The sequence below is a fragment of the Oreochromis aureus genome, linkage group 5 (assembly GCF_013358895.1).
Source record: "Oreochromis aureus strain Israel breed Guangdong linkage group 5, ZZ_aureus, whole genome shotgun sequence".
Lineage (NCBI taxonomy): Eukaryota > Metazoa > Chordata > Actinopteri > Cichliformes > Cichlidae > Oreochromis > Oreochromis aureus.
In genome coordinates, this window is record NC_052946.1 from 870187 (window position 1) to 887703 (window position 17517).

At 45.7% G+C, this 17517-nt stretch overlaps 2 protein-coding genes across 9 annotated transcripts in view; both read right to left on the bottom strand.

Annotated features, from left to right (window-relative positions):
• Nucleotides 1–28: 28 nt before the first annotated feature.
• Nucleotides 29–12223, bottom strand: zbtb40 (zinc finger and BTB domain containing 40). Of its 6 annotated transcripts, none has more exons than XM_039612217.1 (12): nt 12206–12223; nt 10616–10803; nt 9865–10298; nt 9345–9487; nt 7331–7544; nt 6737–7126; nt 5716–5922; nt 4748–4912; nt 3679–3893; nt 2811–2967; nt 1771–1976; nt 29–762 (listed from the first exon to the last, which is right to left on the bottom strand). In XM_039612217.1, exons 2-12 carry the CDS (start codon nt 10765–10767, stop codon nt 550–552), a joined length of 2496 nt encoding a protein of 831 aa, XP_039468151.1. In that variant the 5' UTR covers nt 10768–10803; nt 12206–12223; the 3' UTR covers nt 29–549. The 6 variants fall into 6 exon arrangements, with proteins under 6 accessions (XP_039468151.1, XP_039468152.1, XP_031586323.2 ...); XM_039612218.1 differs by lacking the exon at nt 12206–12223 and adding an exon at nt 11281–11769 and having other exon boundaries at nt 10616–10786; XM_031730463.2 differs by lacking the exon at nt 12206–12223 and adding an exon at nt 11281–11769.
• A 1166-nt stretch (nt 12224–13389) lies between these two features.
• The window catches only part of usp48 (ubiquitin specific peptidase 48), a 28225-nt gene continuing 24097 nt past the window's right edge, over nt 13390–17517 (bottom strand). For all 3 annotated transcript variants that reach the window (XM_031730465.2, XM_031730464.2, XM_039612221.1), the window contains 5 exons: nt 16145–16327; nt 15936–16061; nt 15772–15820; nt 15660–15686; nt 13390–14110 (listed from right to left, as the gene is read on the bottom strand). In XM_031730465.2, coding sequence (XP_031586325.1) covers nt 14088–14110; nt 15660–15686; nt 15772–15820; nt 15936–16061; nt 16145–16327 — 408 coding nt within the window. In that variant the 3' untranslated portion in view covers nt 13390–14087. The remainder of the gene's footprint in view (nt 14111–15659; nt 15687–15771; nt 15821–15935; nt 16062–16144; nt 16328–17517) is intronic.

Below are 17517 nucleotides of genomic sequence, written 5' to 3' on the forward strand. Positions count from 1 at the left end.
ACCTGTAATAAATAAGTGAACACATCTGTAATAAAGCCACACGTCTCTTTATTTGCAATTAACGATGGTTTGTGGTCTAATACTGACCGTTGAACAGGATAAACAAGTGTGAACTATTTGATGTGAGAAATCTTAAATGCAGTCGTTTTAGAGCTACAACAGCAGGAAACATCCCACAGAGCAGCGTCAAGTATTTCATGTTTATTAGCGTTCACAGATACCAGCCCACAGTGACCATAAACTTTCACGGTTTAGTGATTTAGTCCCACGTGTGGAGTCAGTGTCTAACAAATCTTCCTAATGTTTAAGGACAATGTAAACCTGTATATGCAGTGAGCTCAGTGCTGAGAGCTGCAGACAGAGCAGGGAACATCACTGCTCTCATGTCTTTATGCAGTGCTGACTTGAAAACAACACAACCCTTATATACTTCCATTGAGTGTGTCAGTAACTCGTGAGCAGACTGTGAAAATGATGGGCTGTCATTAGCTGGGACTGGGACAGACAAGCTCAGCAGCCAGTGTTGTGTAATTTGATGTTTTATGTCAGCTAAGAGTCGCAGCCTGCTGGTTTGTCCTCGCAGATGAAGGCCACAGAGTTGTTCAGAAGGTCATACATGTTCACCTCCACCAGCTCTGCTGATGATTTCACCTCTCGCCCATCTGCCAGAGCTAGAAACACCTGCTGACCAACTCCCTGCTGCCTTGGCTCCTCAGACTCCGCCCCTTCCTGTCTGCTCCCTGTTGGATTGGCTGGTATGACCTGTGGAGCCAGACAGAGATAGTCACATGGAACGTTTTGTAAAGGTTGCACTGCTTAAATGAACTGTTTCCAGCTTTTCTGCACTCAGTGAAGCCACGACTTATTTTAGTTGTAAGTGACAAACCAGCGCTCATCTCACACACACACCCAGGAAAGGCTCCGACTCCCTGCTGTGTTCTTGTTGGTGTCCTGGTTTGAAGCACTGCTGCACTCTCAGTACTCATTAATAAGCATTCAGTCAGTTTCACTGTTATTCGGCTGCAGCTTACTCTGGGAACACTTTCACTGGTCTGATGCACATTCTGGTTACAATGTGCAGTAAACACATGAAGTGAATGGAAAGCATCATATCAAAATTATAACACAAATCACGGTTTTGTGTTACTGTTATTAATATTAGAAACAAATACACAGCACAGTGGAGCAGTGTGACAGTACACAAGCTTCAGCGCACACACGGATGCCTTATCAACCAGTGAACTCTTTACTGCAGAAACTTCATCCTCAAAGATGTGAAAAACATGAAGTCAGCATCAAGCCGCGATCAGCTGGTCCTCATGTTCCTACACAGGAAGGGCAAGAGACTCCCGTCCCATCCAGTTACAGCTGTATCACGGCCGCTTACATACGTATTTCAGGATGCAGTGCTAATAAAGTTGGGACCACACCTGAGGAAGCAGTGACATCATGGGTCCGGAGCAGCGCCTCGCTGTGTGTCTGAGGTAAAACAGCATTTTTTGACTGTTTCCATCTCACTGGTTGCCAAATGCAGTGATGTGATTGGTCAGATACGCTGATTCAGCTTGGTTTGAAATATAAATGCTGCAAATTCTCCCAGGATGCACCTGAGCTGAACAAACTACTCCATCATCATCCTGATGAGCCTCAAAGATTAAGCTCGACAAATACAGGAAACATTTCACACCACATGCTGTCAGGAAAGTGTCACCTGCTGGATATTATTATGATTTCATCTACATCTGTACTTCTGTGTGATGTGCTTATTACCGTGTAGGAGGTGGAGGCCTGCTCTTCCTCCCGGCTCTCCTGCTCTTGCTGTGTCTCCACATGGCAGGAGAGCAGGTGCTCCTGCAGCTTAAGCTGAGAGGAGCAGAGCGTGGAGCAGAGGGAGCACCCGAATGCCTCACTGCTGATATGCTCCGTGCAGATGTTCTCCTGCATGTCCTCATCTCCACCCAGCACAGCCACAGAGCCTGGAGGACAGACACTCAGGATCAGTGAAAACAGCACATTAAACCAACCTCTCCACAACACTTAAGATCTAACACAGAACAAGACCACAAGAAATCCCAACCATCCACTTATCCAAGTCCCAGGGGCCTGGAGCCTGGGCCTGGAGCCTGGAGCCCGGGCGATACTGATACCACAATATTTCTTTGGCCATATCACAGTACACCATAGGTTTGATTAACCTCCACAAACAAGTGTGTATTCAACCATAGAGGGCCTAAAATCGCACTGGTACACTCATTCATTCGACCATTATATTCTGAAGTGTGTTGTTTCAACCATCAGGTGCACACAGAGGTTTTTCACAGTGACTGTATGTGACGGTCTCTGTGTGGGCAACACTGAGCTTTAACAAACTGAAGGTCACAGCAATGACAAAGGTGCTCTGTGTGCTTAAGCTCAAGTTACAGAAACAAGAGTCTATGCGTGGAACAGTCACAGGTGTCACAGCTGGTGTATTTACTGTGTTCTGTGGTGTGTGGGGAGTTTAAAACACTCTGCATGTGTAGTGGAGAAAACAGAGAAAATGTTCTGGTTGTGAATGCATCATTAATTCCCCCCTCCCAGAGTGTGGGAGAAAAATAACTCACAGTACATGCAGACAGCTTAATATTGTCTGTGTCATCTTTTGCAAACACAGAGATGATTATGATTATTATTATTTCGTGTTTGAATTAAAGACAGATTCTGTTTTTGTTGGACCTCCAGTGAAGGACAGCGCGGCTCTGTCACAGGACTGCTGGTTGTGTGGGGCCTGTGTGGGGCCTGTGTGGGGCCTGTGTGGGGCCTGTGCTCACCTTGGTGCTCAGCAGCCTGGTGTTTGGCCAAACTGACGGAACTAGGGAAGAACTTGAAGCAGACATCACACTGGAGCAGGTTCTTGAGCTGCCGGGTGTGGTTGGCAAACACATCGGGGTGGTTAGTCCTGTTATGGTACCACAGTCCTGACAGTTGCTATGGCAAAAGACAGGTTGAAAGATGTCAAATACTCTGTAGAATATATGTATATGTATGAATACATGTGAAGACAGATGACAAATGAATGTGTGTGTTTAGTTGTGCAGTCACAAGTTGCCCAATACTGTCCTGTGTGGGCCTAAGGGGCCTCCACAGCTGAAACATGAATCCAACACACTGCACGTCCATCCTCAGCCACACATCCTAACACACGCTGGGTGAAGCCATGCATTGATTGACAGGCCAACACAGGAAGTAGCTGCTACCTCTGCCTTTAATTCCCTGGAAATATTTGTTGTTTGCTGTGTGACACAGGTCACCCAGCACGTTTGTGCTCCACTTTTGTTTTCTTATATGTTTATCTGACTGATCTATTCTGGCTCAAACATGTTTCAGGTTTGGGTAAAACGCTGTGCTTGCCAGTCTTCAGCCAGCTGTCCAGTTCCAGTACAGGCACTGCACTGACTGCTCACTTGTGTGGAGGAGTGAGGAGACGGCCACTCTCGGCGTTTATGTCTGAACCACATGATAAAAAGAACAAATGATGGAGCGTTTAGCAAAGCAAACAGTTGCACTGCACGTCTTGCACCAGTATTCCATACAACAGCGTTTCACAGTGTTCAGTGCAGTGTGTTGTCATCTGGTGACGCAGCTAAGACTACAAACATGGAGCCGTCACGGTGGCTACATCCAACTGGCTCGGTGTACCTGGTATGACTTGTTGCAGAGGTCACAGCTGAAGGGTTTTGTCCCAGTGTGCGTGGGCTTGTGTTTGTCCAGGAGGGCGGCGCTCGTAAACAGCTTACTGCAGGTGGGACACTTGTGGAACTCCTTTGGGTGAAACTCCTGGATGTGCTGCCGATGCTCCTCCAGCGACGAGAAGCTGAGACAGCACTTCTGACAGTCGTGGGGCTCTGACAGGTCTGACACAGCAGCAAACACACAGTCACTGAAACCTGTGCGAACACCTGTTTGGTTGTGTTACATACTGATGAAGCCCTCACTGGTTACTAATGTTTGGGGTATTTCCTGAACAATCCCATTGCTCCCAGTAAGAAAGGAAACTGAACCTTGGTGCAACCTCTTCATGATGTGTTCTGATAACTGGCACAAGTTTAAATCAGGCTCCAGCTAGACAGCCACCCTGAACTTATCCTGTAGACCAGTGTTTCCCGACCTGTTGGAGCGCGGCACATAGGTGCGCCGTGCTCCAACAGGTCGGGAAACACGGCTGCAGGGTGATGATGATGGTGATTTGTCAAGACCCAGGCAGCAGATCAGATCCACGTGTGGACGCTTCTACTGGGTTTCACCTTTAGGATGTTTCACATTATTCACGATTTGTACATATGAGACTGTTACTGCTGTGCACCAAAAAACAGACCCTTTGGTGAGATGTGACCCACTGGTAGGACCAGAAAGGCCGTCTGCAAGACTGAAGCCACAACAACAGCGTACGTCTGACGTGCCTGTTATATTCACAGTGCAGTGTTCAGCTGGCACGTACAGGTGCAGTCTCTCACCTTCAATAAAGTTCTATTATTAATCACGTTGGCCTGAAGCCGCTACAGGAAAACTTCAAGTTCAGCCTTTGACCACACGGCTGTTAAATGAAAAGTGCCCCCCAACCCAAAAACAGCTTCATTCATGGTTCATCAGTGGCAATCCTTCATATTTTAAAAGAAGCCAGTATGTAAATGCAGATACAGATAATTTTTAGACTTTTAAATTTTAAACTTAGTATTTTTACTCAGAATAAAAAGCAAACTGTTCTTACGGTGGAAGGTGTGCAGGTGCACAGTGAGTCCGCTGGCCTGGCTGTAGCCTTTGCCGCACTCTCGGCATACATAGGGCCGGTCTCCCGTGTGTGTTCGCACGTGACGCGTCAGCTCTATGGACTGGGCAAAGACAGCCTTGCAGTACTGGCACACATACATCTTCCCTGGAAAATCAAAGAAGCACACAAATGTTGTCTGTTCATGATGCATGATATAAATACTGCATCATCAGGAACAGATGATCACACAGATGACCGTCAATCATGAATAAGTGCATCCTGGTGGTTTCTGGGTGTTGCAGAGCAAACAGCCTGGAGGTGCCAGTAGACCCTCTGATTGGCTCACCACTGCACCGTCATCACACAGATGCAGTGATACCCAAAGGTCTTAAAGGTGGGTAAAAAAATACACAACAGCACAGCCAAACTGGAAACTGCCCAGTTTGGCTGTGCTGTTGTGTTTTGTTGCCCACAGCTCAGTCGCACAGACCTCTGTGTGTCTCTGAGCTTCTCTGCAGGATTATCACTGAAATGCTGCTTCAAAAAAATCGTACGCTCGTGTCCTCAACCCAGCTGCGACGCACGTCTGACACGCCACCATGACACAGGACGTCATGTGAAAATCATCACGCCACATGTGAGCATAACAAGGGCCTAAGGAAGCAGATACAAGCTCCTGATTGGTGGATTCAGCAGACTCAGACCAAGGAGTGTATAACAGACAGCGATCGACTGGCACACACACACACACAGTGTCAGGTAATAACCACACACGACGCTCCTGTGTGTTTGTGTCAGACAGCATCATAACTCTGTGGGTTTGAAGTCTCGAGACTTTATCTCTCTGGTTTGTCCTGGATGTTGAATCTTTGTTTTGTTCTCATATCAGTGACAAGATGTTACACGCGAAAGACACATATCACCATTTGTATATCACACAACCCCACAGGTGTGTGTGTGTGTCTTACCCTCAGAGTGTCTCTTTTTGGTGTGGTATGCAAGTGCAGCAGCCACGCTGAAACTCATGTCACAGTGTTTGCAGTGGTAGGGTTTCTCCCCTGTGTGCAGCCTCATGTGATTCTTCAGAGATGAGTTTGCACCAAACTTGGCGCCGCATTCATCACAAGCAAACGGCTTCTCTTCAAAGTGCTCAGTGCGCTTGTGGTAAATCATACCTAAGAAATGAGAAATACTCATTAAATGGAACAAAGTGAAACGATGGCTGTACTGCACTCAGGATTTGGCACCAAGCTGAACTGAGCTCAGAGTTCATGTTGCATTGTCATACCAGGGAAACAGCGGACATGTTTGCTGCCTACGCTGTACGCACTGCAGCTGTGTTGACCAGAGGCGAGTGCACAGCGGGGAAACCACACATCTGTCAGGTACAGTGTTCCTGCCTTAGAAGGTTTGTTTGGTGGTAAAATGACCTGTTTCAAGTCCTTTTGAGATTTCCCAATGTACAGCCTGTAGTCTAAAACCAACATCAAATGTAAAGCAGCACAACACAAAGTTATACTCCACTCAACCAAAGAAACAGTGGAGGGCAGGAAAAAGAGGTTTGTGGTGCAGCAGTTAGCAGTGCTGGCTCACAGCGCTTAGCTTCCATCTCTGACTGGAATTAAACCAGCAGCCTCATGTTTGCAAAGCAGTCTGCTGGTAATTCACCTACATTCATATTTGCCTGCTAATTCAGGTAGTTTTACTGTTTCTGACGCTTCTGTACAGTAAACGCTGAAACCAGAAGCCATAATAAGAAACAAGTCAGTACTTTATCGTTGGTTCCTACTCTGCTCTGATCATCACCAACATTGGCACTGTAGATAAAGCCCTCACATCTCAGCCTGAGAACAGCTTCAGCTGTGCGGTGGCAGGAACATGTGAGATGGATTTAGCACGCTGTTTGCTCCAGTGCAGAGTTGGGCACAGACACTGATCACATCAATAATCTTGCCTGTTCAGTAAAGCTTTAATGTCACGTGACTTTACCCGACGGGTGGGCGAAGGTGCGGCCGCAGAGGTCACAGGCCACCTTCTTCTTGACCCGAGCGGCGCTGCGGTGAGCCTCGGCCCGGTGGCGCTGCAGGGCCCGCTTAGACAGCTTCTCAGGACACTCGGGACACTGCTGCCCACACTCCTGGGACAGGGAGCAGCGCTTCATGTGGGCTAGCATTCGACACTTGTAATCAAAACTCTTCTTACACCAGTGACAGCAGTAAGGTTTGGAGTGACAGGAGGGAGGAGAGGAGCAGGGAGGGGAACACTCTGTTGCTACAGCTGCATCTTTCTGCTCCTCCTTGTTCTCCACCTCGTCACTGTTTTCATCTTCCACTTCTTCCTGGACACGATCTTCACTTCTGTTCTTCTGCTCTGAGTCAGCTGCAAACATGGACAACACACTCAAAATACGCAGAGACATCCACTAAAAAAGCTTCCTATCACACTCTATCACATCCTGTCGATCTGTTGGACGGACACAGATATGTATATGAATACCAACCGGTCCTTAATGAAGACAGAACTACACTGACACCACCACATTCTCTTTCATGTTACTCCCAGTGCTCGAGTGCTCGTCTTTACCTCCAGTTTGGCTGTCATCGGGCTGCCGTATGCTCCTCTCCAGCTCCTCCAGCAGAGGGAGCAGCTGTGTGGGATAGGAGGATGAAGCGCTCTGCTTGACTGTGCGTAGCAGCTTGATAAGCCCCTCCTCTCCCATCTGACCCTCTTTCACTTTACTCATCAGCTTCTCCAACACGGAGCTGGGATCAGCCTCCTCACAGCACTGACACACAACCTGAAAGAGCACAAAGTGCAAACAAAATGAAATTCCTGCTTTGATATAACTGAACATTTAGTAAATGTCCACATGCTACCTGATCTGCAGTGTTCATGAGCTGTCACTCTGCTTAGCATTACTGCTGCAGTCCATCAGAGCAGTCTCTGTGACTGTGGGACAACATGCCTCACACATACAAGCGTTTACACACAGTAACGTGGGGCTCAGCGTCTTCCCAAGGATACCTCGGTAGACTGTGGAGCAACCTTTCAGTCAGTAGATGGTGCCCTCGAGCTACAGCCACCCCACATTAATGGAGCCGTACCACACCCACGCCCACACTGAATCCATGCTCACTGTGGAAGGTGCCCCAGGCCTCTGTGGGATTTTCTTCCTTTGAACTGCTGTTTAGCAGGAAAGCACAGGGGTGTTGGGATTGGGATGGAGGTCCAAGCCCGAGTAAAATGAGAGCAAAGCTACACACACTGAGTCATCACAGGACAGGTTTAGCTCTAAATGAGTTGTGTGGTCACAGTACGCTGACCATGAGGTGGTGCGGTCAGACAGGCTCGGGATGCTGGGACTGTGGGTGTGAAACAGAGCTGCAGCTGACAGCCAGGAGCATCGTGCTGACACGCAGACAACAAGCAGCAGCATAAGGTGTGAACAGCTGCACAGCAAGTGTGCTGGTTCTCCACACGGTGAGACGCGTCAAAAACGAAATGGGAACAAATATGTGCTTTTGCATCTACTACCTAAAGATACACTTTCATTGTTGTTGTCTGCCACAACTGTGCTTCATCCCTGGAGTTCAGTGTTTTGGTTTATGTTTGAGTGACTGCTAACACTGATTCAGCATCAGTGAAGAAGCAGCCAGAGTCCAAAGGAGGACAGCCTGGAGAGCTATCGTTCAAAGTCTACAAGATACAAACATGTTAAACAACGTGCGTATTACAGTTGAAACAGGTACATGCTGCAAATACAAGGACTATGTAAAGGAGGGGTTCTCAACCCGCGGCTCTGGAGCCACGTGCAGCTCCGTGTAGCTCGGGACAATAAATTACAAGTATTTCACTGAAGTGAATTTTATTAGTGTTAGTTCTTTTTTAAAATTGTAGTTCTAAACTGGAAGATTACTGTGATCTTGAACTATTAAAATAAAATTATATTTGATTATTTTTCATCGCTCAAACAAGCGTCACACTTCACATCAGCAGCCCACTGTGGTTGAGAAAAACTGGAATGATGAGAGACCGGAATAACTGAAACATGGAATGCCATCCCCGACACATAAACATGGGTCTTCAGTTCCACATACAAACTATGTTAAACAGCTACGCCTCACAGACGACAGCGTGAACTTCACACAGTATCGATTTGCAGACGTTGGTCTCAGAGGCTCAGGAGCTGACGTCCCATTAACCAGGTAAGATAAATATCTATGCTGATGCAAATATTTATTTTTCATTGTTTAGTGACATTTTTTTCCTATTTAATTTTTAGATTCAGGTCGAGGCTCTGCGCTCAGAAAGCCCAGGGGCGATATGAGGATGAGGCTCACGACAGTTTATGTTTGGATCATTTAGGTTCAGCTTTTTTATTGTGTTTGTTTTTTGTTATTATTTTAAGAGTTCAAAATGTGTTTATTACATGAATAAAATGTAGTTTTCTCTGTAGCACTTCATGGGTTTCATAAACAACACACTTTTTTATGAAACCGGGTCCAAATGGCTCTTTGGGTGTGAAAGGTAGCCGAGCCGTGATCTAAGGGAAGATGGCATTAAATGGAGTTCAAACTGAAGAAGCCCCCTGTTGTACCTGTCTTTCTCTTTCTGTCAGGCTCTCTGCAGCTTGGCTCAGCAGTTCCACAACAGACGACATGTCGGCGAGGAGACCGGGCTCGCTGGACAGCCTGGCTGCCGACGTGTCTGCACCTTCTGAGGATTTGATGTCTTCAGGCCCTGTGGACAGAAAATAAAATCTAGTTGATGTCATATTTATTATAGGGAGAATATTTTAGACCAGGCGTGTCCAACTCCAGGCCTCGAGGGCCGGTGTCCTGCAGGTTTTAGATCTCACCCTGGGTCAGCACACCTGAATCACATGATGAGTTCATTACCAGGCCTCTGGAGAACTTCAGGACATGTTGAGGAGGTCATTTAGCCTTTAAATCAGCTGTGTTGGATCAAGCACACATCTACCACCTGCAGGCCCTCAACACCTGGAGTTGCCCACGCTTGTTTTAGACTATTTCCAGTAAAGGTGTGATTTGAATTATTCCTTCTTTTAACTCCCGCCATTAAATTCCCCAAACTACGGGTTTAAACATAAGAACGACCTGATGTGTCAGGGAGCTCCATGCGGGCCCTTTTAATCGCTGGCTCGTCTGCGTCATCGCTGTCATGCTCAAACGATTCTTTTTTCAGCTCTTCCGTCACCTCCGCCTGGTCTGAAGTCAGGTTGTGCTTGCTGGGCGAGGCTGAGCCTTCAGGGTTCATATCCGGGGCTTTGTTGGTCACGGTGAGGTTTGGCACATGAGCAGAGCTCACTGATACTGGGGGCTTCTGGTTCACCAGGCTGGTGAGGACTTGCTTAAAGCCAACAGCCACGTCATACATCTGCAGGCTGTCTGCAGCGGAGACTATGCGACTGACATTGTGTTTGCCTGGAGGCAGCTTCCCAGTGTAGACCATGTCCAGGAGGCAGCCAAACTCCTGCGAGGAAACCACAGCTGTGTCGATGGAGATGGTGTCTGAGCCATCCAGGAGAGACCTGACGAAGACAACACCGTTCTGTTTTAAAGCTCCCGTTTAATAAAAGTGAACAGTGACTGCAGCAGCCACCTTTACACCGTGCTGATGGGAGCAAACAAAAGGAGTACATAACATCTGTAACACCTGGTCAGAAACTTTACTCACGTGTTATATTTCACATTCCTCAATAAATACAACATTTTTGTCCAGCTGACAAAAAGCAAAACTAAAACTTCATGACTTGAGTTTGACTCAAAATGATCTCTGCTGAGATTATTTAGATTAACAACGTCCAAATATATGACTTTAGAAGAGTCACCTGTCATCACGGTCTACCTGAAAAGCATGCTGGAGGCAGCCAGCACCAGTTTATGTGCGCGATGACGACCCTCTCCCACCAAGATGGTGCAGTCGCAGAAGTGGTCCTCCTTCCTCAAGGCCCACAGCTGCTGCATCAGCTGGCTGCTGTAGTTGGGTAGCTCCATCATGTTGGAGGTTTCAGGGCGACTGCACCAACCACAGCTCTAATCATTTCATGTTCAAACACACAATCAGGCCCGCATCATTATCGGAACTTTTTACTAACACTACGTTTATAACGTACTCACTCTGTGCATTGGCAACATGCTGAAGTAATACGGGGATGAGAAAAGCTCACACAGAGGTGCACAGTTTATTTGACCAGTGTGTAAAAAGCTAATGTTTTTTTATTACAACATAATCTAGTGTCTTAAAAGCACCACGTAATGACGGACACGGTAACGCGTGGTGTCTTTATTGTGTCATCAAACAACTGCTCTACGTTTTATCAGCAACTAAAGTTCAGTCTTCTTAAACCTGTATTTACCACAATGTAACTAGCTATCCAGCTGTAGCCTTAGCTAAGGTTGCTAATGTAATCCAGAGAAGGTAACTAGTTACTGTAATATTAGTGAAGCGCGCTCCCAGTATAATAAACCGCAGACGATCACCCAGCACGCAGCGTTCACTAAGGGCTGTACCTTCAATTATTCAATCCGAGTCTTTATTTAAACGTCTCTGCTGAACAATTCTGCTGTGCGCAATAAAGCTCAACTGTTTTGAAAATGGCGACACGCAGTACGTGAACAAATTGGGACACTTCCGGTTGAAGAAGTCTCATTACAGCGAGCGGTTTGCTTCAAAGCTGGTTTGTTATAAACCGTCCTGTCGATATGATCCGTCATTTAATCATTTCACAGTATGATCGTTGGGCCTTCATCGGAGTATTCATTCAGAACAGCCGCAGCGGGACTCTATCCGGGGACGTCCCAGTGTGGGCTCGTGTCAAACAAAACAACAGCCCTACAGTTCATTACAAATTATTAAATTAACGACAAATACATAAAAGCTTTTCCCTGGAACAAGAATCTGTCATATATTCGTAATACAGCGGATGCTCGGTTTAAATCAGCGCTCCCCACGGACCGGTACCGGGCCACGAGAGTTGAGGCTCGGGTGTGAAGTTGATGGTTTTCAGGGTTTTTATCGTTAACACCGTTTCCCTGGGTCTTTCCCGTGTTGTAGTTGTGTCTCTTATTTTGAAAAACTGTTTACGCGTTACCATAGCGACCAGAGAGCATTAAGGGGCAGAGAGGAGGATGTTACGCTCAGTGTTGTTGGTGCATTTCAGGAGGACGCTGCTAATAAAGTTACACAATTACTTAGTGAATTCATTACTATATTTACAAAATACTAGTTGTTCTCTTTTGTTTTGTTGTATTTATCCGCCACACTTTAAAGGGCGGTCCGTGAAAATATTGTCTGACATTAAACCGTCCGTGGAGCAACAAAGATTGGGGAGCGCTGGTTTAAATGTCAGAAAACGGCTCATTCACCACAGGGACCTTATTTATAACCAACTGTTCTCAAACAGCGACTGTTGCTTTGAACATTTCTGTGACTTACTTTCAGTTCACTGCATTTGTGGGATGTTTCAGAGAGAGAGCACTCAATGCAAACAAAAACATAACTAGTGTAACCGATCCACAGTTTAACAAAGAATCCTTCAGTTATCTCAGGCCCAAGTTCAAGAAGTCATTATTTCAGTGGTTCACTAGAATTTAGATAACAGGAAAAATAACGGTGCACGTTTCAACTACTGTGACCATGTATGATTCCATCCAATAAGCAGCTGTGCCACACCACTGCAAGGTATGCTATGAAGAGAGGTGATAATCAGCATGCAGCACGGTCTGATTTCATACTGAGCACTACAGATGTGATATTTGCTTTCTAGTGATGCAGAAGTATCAAGAACACAAAAAGATGCTGCACAGTCTCTCAGTGGATCTACAGAAAATATACAATAGAGCTGAGGCAAGACCTGTGATACTATGTGAGGAACTTAGGAAGCACACAAAAGTGAGGGTGGGTTTAAGGTGGGGGTGGGACTACGTCAGGGTTAACAGATGAAGTCTGTATGGACTGTGACACCCACAGACAACACTGAGCAACAGTGAGACGTGAGAGCTTGACGAGCTGGAGGTATGGTCTGGAGGAAAGAGGAATGAAAATGGGTAAAAGAACATGAGGCGGGTGGAAAGGTGAAACTGTAACAAGTGGAAGTAGTGAAAGTGGGCAAGTTTAAATTCCTGGTGTCCAACACAGCACAGTACACAAGAGAGGAGGTGAAAGTGCAGGTAGGGTGGAGAGGTGTTGGTGTAATATCTGAGAGGGGAGATTTACAAGATGGTAGTGAGAGGCGTCCGATGTTTGGGCTGGAGACGCTGCACCGACAACAACAAGAGGCGGAGCTGGAGGTCAAATGTTTGTTGTGAGTAATGAAGGGACAGCACAGGTAAGAGTTTGGGGACAGAGGCGCGGCTGGCATGGTTTATACATGAAGTGAGAAGCTGCCAGGTAGGAGGAGAAGAGGAAGACCACAGAGGAAGACTACATGGATGCAGTTCAGTCAGGTAAGAAAAGACGATGCTAGGAATAGGATGATATGAACGCAGATGACCTGCTGCTGCAACCTGGAGCAAGTTCATTCATTGGCTGTTAGTGAACACTGTTCAGTAAGTATCCCATGAACTGAGAGGGCGGTGTCAGGCCATGAATGAACACAAAATTATGACGTGAAGGCAGGGTGCTTTGAAAATAACTTTATTGTTTATAAGAAATAACAGTGAAAAGAAGACAACGTGTCACTGCTTACATTTGTTTCTCACCATTTCATTCTTTCCAGCGTATGATTTCCATACTTTGTAGCTATGTAACTGCAAACGCCACATCGAGTGTGTGTACAAACACACACATATACTTATATATATATATATACATATATATATATATTTATATATGTATATATAACATGACTGTGTGGAGGTAATACATGTTCTAAGATTTATGAGCCAGTATATTTGCAATAATTAACAGTAACTAGTGCATTCTTCTGACAAACCTGAAAACTCTGCAGTTACAAGATAAGCTTACACATAACAGAAAAAAGAGCATCATCTTCAATTTGTCTTCTGTCATAATTTAAAAGATTCAAAAATAAAACATTTTCTTGACCCACAGTAGATCTGAACTGAAGCCAGGTCTCAGAGTACAGCGTCTCCAGCCTGGTTTCTTTACAAACGTTCATACCAAAGGCCAGACAACCTCATGTAGAGAAACTCTGCAAGATAGTCACAGTTTTATCAAAGAAAGCCTACTCAAAATGTAGAAAAACAAAGTACAGAACAAATTAAAGAGCTTATTTATATGGACACACATATTCAAGCTTTTTTAAAGTTTCCATCCGTCATCGTTCCAGTTCAAGCACAGCTACCAACAGCTGTCCTCAGTGCCCGAGCAGCCCGGTGCCTAGAGGAGGTCACAGTGATTAGAATGAAATACAAACACAGTCCAGTCACATGCTGTGTGACAGGTCTGTATGACGAATGATATGATGAAATATAAAAAAACATCTATCATTTCATAATATACAGTACGGTTTGCTTCGTGGTGTCGCAAAATACACTGTTTATGGCAATATTTTTTTCTCTTCTACCACCCACTCAAGAATCACGTGACAGAGTACGAAAAAAGAGCCGTCAGGTGCTCCACATAAACCTTAGACTCAAACGTTAGAACAGGTATTTCCCTGCAGCACGCCGTGTAATAAATGCTCACAAAGAAACAACTTGCATCTAAAAATGTATAGCTTCATGCATCGGCCAAAATCGACCGCAGGTACACGACGCCCAGCTGAAAACACTTCACACAGGTCGAGTTGAGATTCACAGAGTTTACAGTAAAAGCACTATTTTGTGATATATCTGGTTATCAGGATGATAAATGTCTTATATGAGAGTTAGGTCATATTGCACAGCCCTAACATCAGCTGTTTGTGAATCCTATTGTGAGTCCTTGAGTTTATGTCTGAAGGATCTCAGTCGTCCAGGTCATCGTAGTCCAAGGAGCTTGGACAGAAAAGCATCTGGACTTCTTTAAGTTTCTCAAAGACGTTTTTAAGATCTCATCCAAGAAGCTTCTTCAGTTCTGAGGAAGCTTCTCATCTTCAACAAGCTTTCTTTTCCAAGCTCCTTAGACTTTCTGCTTTCTGCTGCTGCCAACTTGTGGATGGGACTGGGAAAAACATGGACACCGGCTAACAACTTGCTGACACGGGTAGGCCTGTCTTTAATAATACCCTGCTTTAAGCTCCTTTTTGATTCTAACAGCGATCATCATTAGAAAACAAACACGTCGTCTCTCTTTATACATGCAGGCGGCTCTGCAGCAGCAGTGCTTATTCACACACACATTCATACTCTGATCAGCTGGTTCAGTATCGTGTCCAAGGATACTTTGGCATGCAGACTGGAGCAGCCAGATATCCAGTCAGTGCAGCAGTGTCCAACTCCAGGCCTCGAGGGCCTGCAGGTGGTAGATGTGTCCTTGATCCAGCACAGCTGATTTAAATGGTTAAATGACCTCCTCAACATGTCTTTAAGTTCTCCAGAGGCCTGGTAATGAACTAATCATGTGATTCAGGTGTGCTGACCCAGGGTGAAATCTAAAACCTGCAGGACACCGGCCCTCGAGGCCTGGAGTTGCCCACCCCTGACCTACAGCCACCCCTACCTGTGACTCTCCTCCAGCTATTACAAAGAGGGCAGATTTCAGATCTGAAGGCTAAATCCTTTATTCTGAATATACAGGCTGTTTCAGACACAAGGAACTTGGGACAGCCCACATGTGGTTCCTACTTCCAACATTTGGGCTTGTTAGTAAGAAAGAGTTTACTGGTGTCATTCCAACTTTTTTTTTCTTCACCTGGTCCATATCCCAGCTGCAGTGCCTCTGTGCCCTACACTGTGACACCATTATTATGTTTGAAGTAAAACAAGTGAAGAGGAAGCATGCTCACCTTTAAATCCCTCTTCAGGCATTCTCACTGTGAACAAAGTAGAACAGCCAATTTCAGAAAGCAATCCTTCTTTTAATCCAGCTGCAGTGGAAGCAAACACAGGCCTACTTACCTTGATAGACATCATCCATTGCAGCGTAATCTGCTATTGGCTCATCAGCCTGCAGCCAAACAACAGAACATATTTGGAGGAAAAGGAAAATGTATGGAATCCCTGTAGACGTCAGATTATTGTTCTAGCGATTGTTGTGTCAGGATGAGGAAACTGATGTGTACCTTCAGACAGATGATGCTCTCTGGAATGATTCCCAGGCTACCCAGTGTGGCTGAGTCATCTGTCAGACTTTTTCCATCAATGAAGAGATTTTGGTCAAATGGAGCCACAGAGAAGGCGTGCATGATCTGGACAATGACAGGCACAGTGGATTTAGTCTGGTCAAGCTGGCCCACTCACTACTTTGTGTTCAATAATCTGAATTCCTCACTTGTATTTTCAGCTCTTTCAGAGTCTGATTAGCTGAAACGATGAGTGCTTTCTCTCCACGGAGTTTCCTGTGTCGGGTGCTCCTCCTGATTCCACCTGGTTTGGCCACGTTGGTCACAACACCAGCAGCAGCTGTGGACACACTGCTGTCACTCAACTTTAGCCGTTTTGCACCGTCCTGTGACTGAAAGAAACAAAGTCTTCATTTGTAAGAGATAATGGATTTTAGTCCAAGATACAAGTTTTAGGGGAAAACCCTCCAAAACGATCAAAGACTCAGGGATATTTGTGTGTGCTGCTAGTAAACAAACTTAATGGGGTTTTTTCAAGGTCACGTGAGGTTTTAGACCCGTCACAGGCAGGAGTGACTGTAACAACAAACTCCTAAATTTACTAGCAGCATCATCATTATTCAGACATTTCTTGTAGCTGCTTATCAGACTTGCACTATAATGAGATACTTTTGTCTGGGTTCATTCATATTTCTCAGTTGTGTTAACGCAGAGAGCCCGATGTAGCCTTGTGCACTTTCTCGGCTGACAGCTTTGAACACATCGTTCATTGTTGAGCCAAGACGTCCTGCCCTGAATGGCAAAGCAGCCCCTCCACCATGCTGAGTGTGTTCATAAACATCACAGTACAGCTTTGCGTGTGTTGTTAGATTACCTTTGTCTTGGATGCTCTGAGTTAGACAGAAATCTTAGTAATTACTAGAGATGGACCGATCCGATATTACGTATCGGTCCGATACTGACCTAAATTACTTGATCGGATATCGGAGGGAAATAAAAAATATAATCTGATCCATTAAATATCACAAACGCACCTCACAAAACTTACGACATAGCATAACTCAGCTCAGAACCGTAGCACGTCGGATCAGTATGCGTCACGTGATAGAGCGGTGGTGGCGTGCGAGATCTGTCAGAGGTCTGGTTGAGCATTTGGAGCCTCGCTACCAAACCGACATTTCATCTCCGAGGAAGTTATCCCAGAGAGAAGTAAAGCAAGTGTGTAAGTTCATCTCTGAATGTTTGTAAAGCGTTCCCACGTTAAGCTTAACAACCGATATATGGACCGACTGCCTCTCTCTCTCTCCCTCTCCTGCCGCTACTTCAATCATGAAACTGATCAATGATCAGCTGATCGGCTTTTCTGTCGCGAGTCCGTCTCTCTTCTTTGTTTTTGGCCCACTTTGCACCAGAAAGAGGAAACCAGCGGCTGAACAACAGCAGCACGTTTAAGCTTGATAAGCTGTTGTTAGAATGTATTTAATATTACTTTCTACACCAGGATCCTTTTCACGTAGCTGACGGCTGGTAACTGTGCAGGGGCGGATCTAGCAAAGTTTAGCCAGGGGGCCGATAGGGCATG

What these genes read in the sequence shown, in the direction of transcription:
- zbtb40 (XM_039612214.1), bottom strand. An exon ending in GCCTCCAGCATGCTTTTCAG is followed by an intron (nt 10,299 to 10,615) that starts GTAGACCGTGAT and finishes TGTCTTCGTCAG; the next exon opens with GTCTCTCCTGGATGGCTCAG. An exon ending in CCAGGCTGCTGAGCACCAAG is followed by an intron (nt 1,977 to 2,810) that starts GTGAGCACAGGC and finishes TCTGTCCTCCAG; the next exon opens with GCTCTGTGGCTGTGCTGGGT.